The following is a 12049-nucleotide window of genomic DNA, read 5'->3' as shown; positions in this document are numbered from 1 at the left end:
CTAGATCTCATTACTTCGTGTATAGATAACAGACTATTGGTGTTTGTTTATACAAAATAATATAATTTGTAAATCTGAACGAATGAATGAAATCAAAACGTCGCAAGGTTATTTTCATTTAAAATACCCACATTCGTTTATAAAGAGATGATGAACCAATTAAAAAAAAAACAAACGAAAAAACCTAAGGGCATTTGATTAATTAAAATTGGTAGATGAAGTGTGAAAGTAGAAAAAAATAATGAGGAGGAAGAATGTCTAACAATGAAAAACAGCGGACAATCAAATATTGGAATTGTTGTGATCTCTATATAGAAAAAGTGACAGAAGGTGGCTAAATATTGTAACATGTAAAAAATTCAAAAATCTGATATGTGCCAATTTAATTTTTTTTTCCATTTCATCTGGTGGTGGTCGTTCAATAAGTATAGAAATCAACAACAACATATATTTTCATCCTTTTGTGATTATTTATTTGACGACCCCGTGGTCGACTAGTGTGTACAGCGGTTTTCATGGGTACGCCACTCCGAGGTCCCGGATTCGGTTCCCGGCCGAGTCGATGTAGAAAAAGTTCATTAGTTTTCTATATTGTCTTGGGTTTAGGTGTTTGTGGTACCGTCGTTACTTCTGATTTCCATAACACAAGTGCTTTACCTACTTACATTGGGATCAGAGTAATGTATGTGATGTGGTCCAATATTTATTTATTTAAATTTTGAGAAATGGTACAGCACCAAATTTATTAAAAAAAGTAAAAGGTATGAGGTAAAAAAGGCTTATGAAAAATTCCGTTCGCTTGCTAATAACAATTAATTTGCATATTATATCTTGTTATCAATATTAAGTTATTGAGTCCTGCTTAACTAATTCATTGTACATACACTAAACAAAGACAATGAGATTTAGTTACAGATAATTTTACTACTTTTACTAATTTAATGTATTCCTAACATCTAAACAGACAGAGGGCGATAGTATTCTGAGTAGGTTTATCTTAGTTGTTAATTTTATTGGAAATTAGGTTTTATATTTAGTTAAAATTGACAAAACAAAAAAAAAAATACTATCAGTTAATAAATATTAAACAAAAATCTAACATGCAGAAAATACTAGTTTAATAATAAAAATCCAATACCTGATTTGGAATTTTAATTTAATTTAAATTCACTACGCTTCTTCACATCGAATTGCTTATAACTCCGGCAATAAAATATTTATACTACTACATAATAGATTTTTTATTGTTACAGATTTTGAATCTTCAAAGCAGGTTAGTTAATAAAAAACTTTCGTGTTCATAACAAACGTCTAGAAAAAGCAACTTCATACGTTAAAAATATTGAAATAACCAATAAATTTGTATTGTTTAAATATAAATATAATAGTAAAATAATTCTTTATTGTATAAATTAGAATACGTATATTTTTTTCTCTTTCAAATTATTAAGATAACTACTCTGTCTTTATCCGAATAAAAACATATTATTTTAAAAATAATTACATTACATTAAGGGCCTTTAAATTTCCCACTGTTGGGCTAAGGCCTCCTCTCCCCTTGAGGAGAAGGTTTGGAGCATATTCCACCACGCTGCTCCAATGCGGGTTGGTGGAATTAAATATAAATAATTGCTATAAAAATGACTTATTAATAATCTATGGTTTATTGTATATAGTCTTTTCTTAACATACATAGGTAATCGTTAAATATTATTTTGATTTTATTTACAATAATTTAATTTCGAACAACAAATCAGCGGGAAATATTAAATACTTATACTTTTAAAATTGTGTTTTGAAACGTTATGAATCGAAATATATTATAAATATTTTAAAATATTCATAAATTCTTACTCACAGTAATCATACATATAGCCAACAAATTATTATTTATTTATTACATATAAATCGGGTATTCTCATAGTTTCTCTTCTTATTTTCTCTTTTAAGCGATATCGTTTTAATCAAAAAAAAAAACGCGATCCAAATTAGTTAATGTTAATTCAAAATAAAAAATATGATGAATTATAAATATTAATAAGTACCATTTTATTTGAAACCTGTTTGTCTTTGAGTGGGTGTAGAAGATGACACCAATGTGAATTTTTTTAACGATTTCAATTAAATACCTTATTTTATGGCTTATTCTCCCCCATATATATTACTAATAAATTATAATATTATAATCATTGCATTTCGAGTAACATTGTATATAATATTTTACCATGTATTTCTAAATAAATAGGTTTATCACCCGTTTCTAACGTTTCTAACGGTCTGCAATGATTCTTTATTGTGTTAAACTTACTTATATAGTATTATTATACTTACTATTAAAGGTTTTTGGGTTTCCTGGTTTTTGCTTAGTTAGTAGGTTTAAGTTTGAAGGTCCTGTGCCTAGCCAGAGATTTTGTTTTTTATTCCAAAGCAAATGGTGCTGGCCAAGCTCTGCCCTTGGCCCTCCTTAACGGAGAACATATATCTGAATCTACTAAGAGTGATCAATGTGTTTTTGTTTATCCGATTAGGCACCCCGGTCCCACTGCTACGACACCAATATGACGAGAGTCTGAGTGAATACACAAAAGAGATCCCCTCTTGTTGAAAAAAACTCTTGTTAAAGCTCGCATACGACGCTGTACTTTCAACATAACCTAGTTAAAGAGCTCAAGTATTTCGGCAGAATCTCGAACGTAATATTAATTAAATATTATAAAAAAAAAACATAATAAAGAACGTCTTGAAGAACATCATGCCATGAAATTTTTTCTGTGGAATAATATATTAGCATCATTTCGAGTCTTGTTAGTCGTCAACAGAATTAATTAAGACTTATGACTAATAATTTTGCAAGATCATTTCGCACGCATGCCGTGATGATGAAGTCAGTCAGAAAACCGCCGTCATCTCGATATTGATACTAGACAATTTAGCCTTTTAAATTTAAAGAATAATGGTGTACGCCTCCCTGGACCAAATGTCGCTAGTCAAAAGTTCAACTCATGTTTCAAATTGTATTTGCCATGAAGTCATTACCTATTTGATTGTATAATTTAAAATACGATCATAACATGCCACTTATAAAATAATATAATAAAATAAAGTTGACAACTTATTTTATTAACAATGTATCTTTATTATTTATACTATATTAAATGTAGACAATAGTTTCGTTATTTGTTTAAAACTCAATTGTATTTATTTAAAAACAAATAAACAAATTGGCCTTCTTTATTATCTGAACGATATTAAAACTACATTATTACAAAATATATTCAGCATGCATCCATACATCCTCTAGAATTGATTAGAGATCTATTTACACTGTACGTAATCAGAAGATTAATATAGTATATAAATAAATTACAGTATAAAATTGATATTATGTTAAAGCGCAAGTTGCTTTAACCATTAGAAAAAAATTATCATTCGATAACCTTGGACAAGTCTCACGCTCAGTTGAAGAATATAAGTTAGCCAAGGATTGATTTCAGCAAATAGTCAATGTTTACTATTAATTGGTAAGTCTTTGTAAGGAGATAACGTTAGGATGTAAAAGGGTTGAATTGCAAACAAACATTTTATGGCGTCGCCGAGGTCGGTAATCGTCAGATCGAGGCGGCAGCCACCGGTTACAACTCGCAAAATGAACCAAGCACGCTTACAAAGACAATAGTATGCACTCTTATTAACCCGCCTATTATGATTACGCACTGCGTTCTCATTATTCGTGAACTCCTTAATTGGTACTTAATTATGATCCATTAACAACAAACCCAATAAACCTTCTCATTTCAAATCAATTTACATGTGTCACTTGTGAGCGAATAATATTTATAGTTAAAATTGATAAACAACATAGATAGACAAAACCGTAGTTGGATTTTTTTGTAGAACTAGATATTGCTACCCATTATCATGTAAACCTTCATCTTTCGTGAGTTGTGTTTGTCTTACAGTTAGTCGTAAAACAAAGGATCACCGTTCGATACATATTATCCCAGCGTTGGACAGAGCAATTCTACCACTTTATTTGTAGGATGAAGTATACATGTGCGTCGTGAGTTAATAATTAATATATTCTACGAAAAAAAGTTGGTTATTAATAAATTTCATAATGTTTCTATTTGAAAAATCTTGGCTTTTATTCAAACAATATATTTGTAAGACAAACATTTTTTATTGTTACTTACGGTAAAGTAATATTAAGATGAAATTGCGTATGTATGTGTATATGACATTTTATTTTCTTTACTACAATTAAAAATACGGAATTATTAATGTGATAGGATCAAGATGCTTTATTTTCATTGACTTGACTAAACTAGTTATTGTAACACATATACCTACACATACGCAGTTACTTACACACAAGCTTATAATTGACAAGCGGCAATTTGAACAAACGCTCTGAAATATTATTTTTTAATATTAGATACACGCTAAAGATAACTTTAATTTAATTAATTATTATTATTATTACAACATTTTTAAACAATCTTTATATTTCACATATTCTATTAACGCCTCTTCGGAATTTCAGATTTTTAATAAAATAATTAAGCTTGTGCTATTATTTGCTAACGGTTTTTTTATATTATATTATAAAACAATTTGACATACTCTTAATACATGACACACTTACATTGTATTTAAAATTATTTCTCGTAAGAAGGACTAATGCAACGTTGCAACACACAAGACAGTGCGTAGCTGTATACATACTACATGACATGGCGATTGTTCAATATTCATTCGGTATCTCCAGATGACGAGCATCATGGACAAAAAAGGACAAAAAATCATGAACGATTATAGAATTCTAATTTAAATTAATAATCTAGCAATTAATGCGAAATATAGTGAAGCAATTGTCAAAAGATTCAAGCGATATGATGAAGCTGGTCGAACACGAGACGAGTCATAGATATTTAGACTTATACAATTAATGACAGGACTCGACTGCTTAAGCGAATATTGTGTAATATTGGACTTGAAATGGCGACGACCGGTACACCGTAGCCTGGAGGTGTGAGATCGGAAGCGACATCCACACACAGCCTTGACGCCTGGGGCTTTAAATACAGATCGTACCTCCAGAGCCGTTAACGTGTAAGGTCAAGAGCCTCTAATCTCCTGTTTCAGATGTACCTAAGTAGGACAACAACCGGGATGACCTCGCTGCTATACTCACTAGCGAGGAGTGCGGGACATTTTCGCCTCCTAAGCAATCTCTGCTTAACCGCGCTAACCCACAAGCGAAGCTCGGCACATAAGAAGTAGCGAATCCGTAACTTATGTAAAACAAATACTTTAATAAAAAAGTACTTTAACCACAGCCAAAATAATATCTATTTTATATAGGATTCTATATCAAATTTATATATATATATATATATATATGTCGGAGGAGCAGGATGCCGAACAGTTGGGTTCGGGGATTGATCCGACATTTGGAAGACTATGTGGGCATGCAATGGAGATATTCACAAAATAAAACGTATTTAATATCGTCTTATCACTGTATTAATTGATAATAATCAATAATCGTACACCACAATAATATCAAAAGATTACAATAATTCATCTCGATTAAGAGCAAATGGGTTTGCAAACAACCATCGCATTCGAATCGCCTGTCAAAACATAACAACTCGTTGCCATGACACTTATAACTCCATTCGGGTTGACCCGCTCTTAAAAGTAAATCAAAAATTATTGCCAACTACTCGATTCATTAATTATCCAAATCAACAACCAAAGTAACCACGCTCCGATATATATATATACATATTTAAACTTAGGCTAAATAACAAAAATTACATTTAATTTACATTAAGAGCCTGTAAATATCCCACTGCTGGGCTAAGGCCTTCTCTCCTTTTTGAGGAGAAGGTATGGAGCATATTCTACCACAATGGAATGTGGAATACACATGTGGCAGAATTTCGTTGAAATTATATTAGATGCAGGAGAATTACATGCACATTTCCTCACGATGTTTTCCTTCACGTCGAGCACGAGATGAATTATAAACACAAATTAAGCACATGAAAACTCAGTGGTGCTTGCCTGGGTTTGAACCCGCAATCATCGGTTAAGATGCACGCGTTCTAACCACTAGGCCATCTCGGCTCTTTGTTAAAAAATACAAAAATTGTGAAAAATGCTAAATGTTACATCGATGGATCCAGTTGAGCCAGCTACATTTCTTGGCCTTACTGTTGATGCCAAGCTGCTATGTGTTCCTTATATAAACAAATGGATGAGTAGACTGTTGCATTTACGATCAAAAAATTAGATAATCTACCGATGTTGATACGGTTCACTTACTTTTACAGTATAATGTCTTAAGATATTATTAATTTATATTACTTTAGGGTAGCCGCTATCCATATGATATTAGTGCTACTGAAAAGGGCTATTCGTGCAATCTATAACCAAGAAGCTAAAGAATCATTGAAGCATAAATTTGAAGAAATCAAGATATTATTAACTATTGCTTAAATTCCTTAAATATATTCTGTATTATTATGTATGTACGGAAAAATATTAATGATTTTGTGAGAACATGTGATACTCATAGCATTGGTGCTAGGAACTAACACAAACTTGTTACTCCTGTTACTCGACTGCATAGGGTCAGTAACTCTTTCGTGGGGCTATGTATACGGTTCTATAACACGCTTTCTGTGATTCGAAAGCGTTCAAAATGCCAAAAGTTGCTAAATTAAAATATATTGTTAAAGAACGCTTATGTTATTAACAAACAAGTTATACTGTTATACATATACGTATAGCTGCTGAGTTTCTTTCGCCAGTACTTCTCAGGTCAAGGTATATTCTTTTTCGAACCAGAGCAATGTTTAATTTGACAATTAATAAGAAAGTGTATTGATTTGAATTACAAAATCGTAATTTCTAAGGATTCGAAGAAGAAGAAATATTATAATACTAGAAAAATAGACCTATAAAGCACCAAGCAAAGATCAAACTGAAATAACCATGCAACATAATAATACTGGTACTAAAGAAGTGATAAAAAATAAATACAAAATACACTCTCAACATGAACCTAACTCTAGTAACGAACATTTTCTTGACACCCTCAAACAAAAACTAAATGTCGCATCTAGTAGGCTGAAAAGATATTTAAATTGCACTCTTAGAAAATCACAAAAAACACAATTCTGTATTAATGAGAAAAAGTTTTATAGAATCTTGTCATCTCCCACACAACGCAACACTAATACGAATACACAAGACATAACACCACCACCAGCCAATGCAATACATACTTTCTGGTCTAACATATGGAGTGATCCAGTATGTCACAATACAAACGCTGCGTGGCTAGATACAGATCACGAAGTAATTAATTCTATCAAACCTATGAATTTTGAACATATATCTGTAGAAGTTTTCATGCGAGTACTCAATAAGGCGCACAACTGAAAATATATAGGTAGCGACCATATACACAACTATTGATATAAAAAGTTCACATCAACCCATTCATTACTATACAAACACATGAACAATTTCATTCAAACACCAAACATAATGCCGCACTTTGTTACACAGGGCCTTACCTTCATGATACCAAAAGACACATCCTTATAATGATAAGATAGAATTATATTCATTTAATCGAAAAATATTACAAATGAAGATACAAAAAAAAATTAAACTAAGCCAAAACACAGGGGCTAACTGTATAATTAATAGGTATAGGACGTTAAAATAGCGTGATAGTGATGGTCTTTGTCTGGAAGTAAATGTCTGAAAATATTACCCATTGTAAAAAATAATTATGCATGTTTGACTTAAGTGCTTCAATCGCAGTAGTCGCATTTTTGCGCGTGACTCACGGATTGCAAAGACCACGAATTTCCGCGCTTACTGTATCTCTTTTTATACATGTTATTTATTGGTATTAGTATATGGTATTGGTATAAAACTTTTTATATGGGTAAAATATTTATATATACATTAAAATCATACAATACTCTTTATATTCAGTTTAAAATAACACGTTGAGGTTGCTATGTGGCTTCTTCGCTTATGTAGCGCTTAAGGATGTTTGCCAATTATGAGAAAAAGCATCCTTCTTTCGACGAGAGCTCGCCAGCTCTAACAAAATCCTAAACATCTCTAGCAAACTACATTTCTACACTTAAAAATTGCTGCTGTAAAGATTCTACTAGACCAGTATACCACAATAGTAGTTTTATCCATTTCAAATGTCAATTTCTCTGTTTGTTTCTTCTATTACTAACTAACGACCCGTCCCGGCTTCGCTCGGGTGCAATAGTGATACTAAATATATTACAGGTCTTTATATTCAACGTTCACAGCTTTTTGTCATTAGACAATACAAATCTCTGCATTTTTAATCTGTAATATCATCGAAAATATTAATTTAAATTACATGCTGTAAAGATTTATATTGATCTATATTAAATGCACAATGAATGCACAAAAAAGTGTTTATTTACATCACATTAGAAACCTCTAAAATTACCCGTTTTTTTCTACTATTTTATACATGTATTATACATAAAAACCTTCCTCTTGAATCACTTATCTATTAAAAAAACCGCACCAAAATCCGTTGCGTAGTTTTTTAGATCTAAGCATACATAGAGAAAAACAGACAGCAGGTCTATACTATGTAGCAGGTGTAATGTCTTATTTCGACTTGGGCAATTTTTTTTCTTTTTGGGAACCATAATTAAATAGTCCTTTCTTTCTAAGTCTTAGAACTATTTGCAAAATATGAACTTTACATTTTTGTTTACATATTACTATTGAATGTAGTTACTATTTACATTTATTAGTACCGACTCTACTCTAACATAGAATATAGTTTGTGTTTTTTTACTCATAGTAGAGCAATTGATAATGTACAAAAAAGTTTTGACATAGAACATTTTTTTATAAAGGAAAATTAATAAAAACTGCATACATTGCACAAAAATACTTTATTGTATCATTGTGTAGATTTTGCACTTAACCTAAGTGGATGTTCTATCATCTACTTGAGTGGGATGAACCTGGAGCTGTGAGTAGCACCAATACCGGGTCTACCGTGTTTGACTGGCTTGTATGTCACGGAGAACTCACCAAGGTAGTGACCAATCATCTCAGGCTTGATTTCAACCTGAAAATATAAATTACGTTTTATAATAATAAAGTGACACATTGTTCTCTTTACATTTTTAAAATTTCAAAAATATAAAATAATTCTTTACAACATGAACATGAAATATGTCGTAAATATAACAACATATACATATATACTTTTATAATGTATTTATATAGTCTTGATAGCTACAAAAAAAAACTTGTGTCCAATAATGTAAACAATATAAAAAATAGTAAAAATAAAGTTTACATTATTTTACAATAGTAGATAGAGCTAAATTGCCCAAGCTCTATTTTAGTTACTAGCTCATTCCAGGATGAGAACAAAAACAGCAGAATATTGACACAGTTAAAAAAAACATTATGATTGTGAGAAAACCTGATGCAGGTTTTGTGTAAGGAGTTAGTTATATAAGTGATTATTATTTTATGAATAGTAATAGCCATTGTAATACTCATAACAGATTTCAGAAAGGCAAAAAATTATAACTATATTTTCAACCTTACTTTACTGTTGTTAAACAATGACAATTGAGTCTTATATTTTTCCCAAAAGATGACAATATTGTTTTATTAATAACCCCTTCAAACATTTGTATATGTATGACAGTGACTGATATACATAAGACTTTTTGAGTTAATCTAGTACTTCTATTATATTTAGCATTTTATTTATCTTTCTATTTATTTCTATCTTTTTATTTTAATTATCAATTAAGAAAACAACTTTCTTTTTTAAAGCAATTCTAAATATTAAAACTTTTAAGTCTTACTTCTTTAATAACACAATAAGAAAGCAAGTAAAGTATTGTGAAGTTATTTCTAATACTGGTTTTGAAAATCCTAATGACTATGAATTAAGTAAAATTAAAGTTACTAGGGAAAAAAATATTGACTGAATGGATTTAATTTCTTGCCATTTATGTTAACATAAATAACTCCATTACTCAATATTCTTTCAGTTCTATTAGTAACAGATGTTTTATTTATAACCCTCTTTAATAATGATTTAGAGTTATCAGAGAATTTGCTCAGTCAATTGGTAGAACATGAGGTACTCGAAACATACCTGGTTGAAAGTCTTTCCATTGTAAATACCGACGATAGAACCAACCATCTCTGGAACAATGATCATGTTGCGCAAGTGTGTTTTAACAATTTCTGGTTTTTCATTTGGAGGAGCCTCCTTCTTTGCACGGCGAAGTTTCTTAACAAGTACCTTAGACTTGCGCATATAACCACGGACAAATCGCCTCCGGGCTCGTGCATGCATCAATTCCATTAATTGCTCACTAAAAATATAAATTATTTTAAATGAGGTTATGTTTTTCACCGCATCTCATTTCATTATTGTCGTAACGATTTGGTAAAATAAACAATGATTCTCACTCTGGCATATCAAGAAGCTGATCAAGATCAACACCTCGGAAGGTAAACTTCCTGAAGGTACGCTTCTTCTTCAGAGTTTCGTCGACCTGAAATATGTAAACATATTTTGTAGTCACAAACAAAAAATAACACCGAAAAACGCGTACGACTTCGACACATTTTCATTTACTAGGCTTCGTCCGAATATTAAATACACGATGGGTGATATAAAACAGGATTGATTATTTTTATAAAATCTTAACAAACCTCAGCCATGTTTTATATCCTTTGACAGATCAAAAAGAAAGAATAGGTGAATACCTATTTTTTGTCTCGTTGACTGTTGACAGAACAAATATAGTATTGCCATTATAAACTAAACTTTTTGGCGAAATAATCTGTACCCTGTCGACACAACTAAAGGCCATGAAACAATATAAAAATAGAATTGAATAAACTTAAAAAAAAGAACAATTTTATTTTGTTGTTTATATTGTTTGTTTGCAATATATTGGCACATTAATAAAAAAATGTGCACAGTAGCACATTTTTTTATTGACAAAAATCCCCTAATATTTTTTTGAACGGTACGCCTTATTATCTTGGGCAATACCAATATGCTTAAATTCCGTCCTTTTATCAATTAACATAATAACAAGTAAAAATGTTTTAACTATATTTTTATTAAAAGTATATAAAATTGTAAAACACATAAGTTGAATATTTTGGAATTTTAGTCTAATCCTCTTAGAGTGGCTATTAAATACAACAAATGCATATATTAATTTTATACTTAACCATCGTAGCCGATTCCCGTATTTTTTAAACATACTTTAATCCCAAATTTTAGAAGACATGCTGCGCCGACCCCAAGTAAAATTAAGATAAGGACAGGAGGATGACGACTTTAATCCCAAATTATATATTTATATATTATATTAATTTATATATTATTTTTAATTGAAAAAAGAAAATGTGTGTGTGGGCCACATCTTCCAAGAAGACGACAAGCTCGACGTCCAGCGAAGATCTGCTGATGTTCAGTAAAAATATAAAATTACGCCAAAATTTATAAAATGTAAAAAATGGCACGGGCAACTGTGAGCCCGTGGATGTTGTGCACTAAATAAAAAAATTAAAAAAAATCCCAAGTTGTATCCTATCATTTTCATAGTTTCTGATGAATTTTCGTAAATACTTTTTTAATAAGTGTCCATAACTCATCAACGGCGTGTGTTAATTAGTAAATATCTATTTTAATATCTCAAATCAGAAATGATAAATATCATTATAAATGGTCATTCCCCATTTAGCTAAGGGATTAGGTTAAGAATTTTGAAAAATTCGTCCTAGAGTGGTTTCTTACATTCTATGAGTAAAAAAATAATCATGTTATACCCTCTGGTTTAGGCAATCGTGTAATAAGTCAATTGACCATTTTAAAATTTTATCAAGTAGAATGTGGGACTACTAGGGTTATTATAAATTAAAAAAGGCTCAATTAAAACAGAACATTTTATTAAGATGGTAGGAA

General features: G+C 30.7%; 1 protein-coding gene across 1 annotated transcript; it reads right to left on the bottom strand.

The window, feature by feature from the left end:
* Window positions 1-8965: 8965 nt before the first annotated feature.
* Window positions 8966-10850, bottom strand: LOC125067633 (40S ribosomal protein S15). The gene is made up of 4 exons (XM_047676327.1): window positions 10783-10850; window positions 10537-10622; window positions 10217-10439; window positions 8966-9163 (listed from the first exon to the last, which is right to left on the bottom strand). Exons 1-4 carry the CDS (start codon window positions 10789-10791, stop codon window positions 9038-9040), a joined length of 444 nt encoding a protein of 147 aa, XP_047532283.1. The 5' UTR covers window positions 10792-10850; the 3' UTR covers window positions 8966-9037.
* Window positions 10851-12049: the final 1199 nt, after the last annotated feature.

Source organism: Vanessa atalanta, chromosome 12 (genome assembly GCF_905147765.1).
Source record: "Vanessa atalanta chromosome 12, ilVanAtal1.2, whole genome shotgun sequence".
Lineage (NCBI taxonomy): Eukaryota > Metazoa > Arthropoda > Insecta > Lepidoptera > Nymphalidae > Vanessa > Vanessa atalanta.
The sequence above is the reverse complement of the archived record's forward strand: the minus strand, read 5'-3'. Positions and strand labels throughout refer to the sequence as shown.

Excerpts from the sequence above, each read along its gene's own strand:
- LOC125067633 (XM_047676327.1), bottom strand. Across the intron at positions 10,440-10,536 it reads CAGCTTCTTGATATGCCAGA|TGAGCAATTAATGGAATTGA; the intron begins GTGAGAATCATT and ends TTATATTTTTAG. Across the intron at positions 9,164-10,216 it reads ATGGAAAGACTTTCAACCAG|GTTGAAATCAAGCCTGAGAT; the intron begins GTATGTTTCGAG and ends TTATATTTTCAG.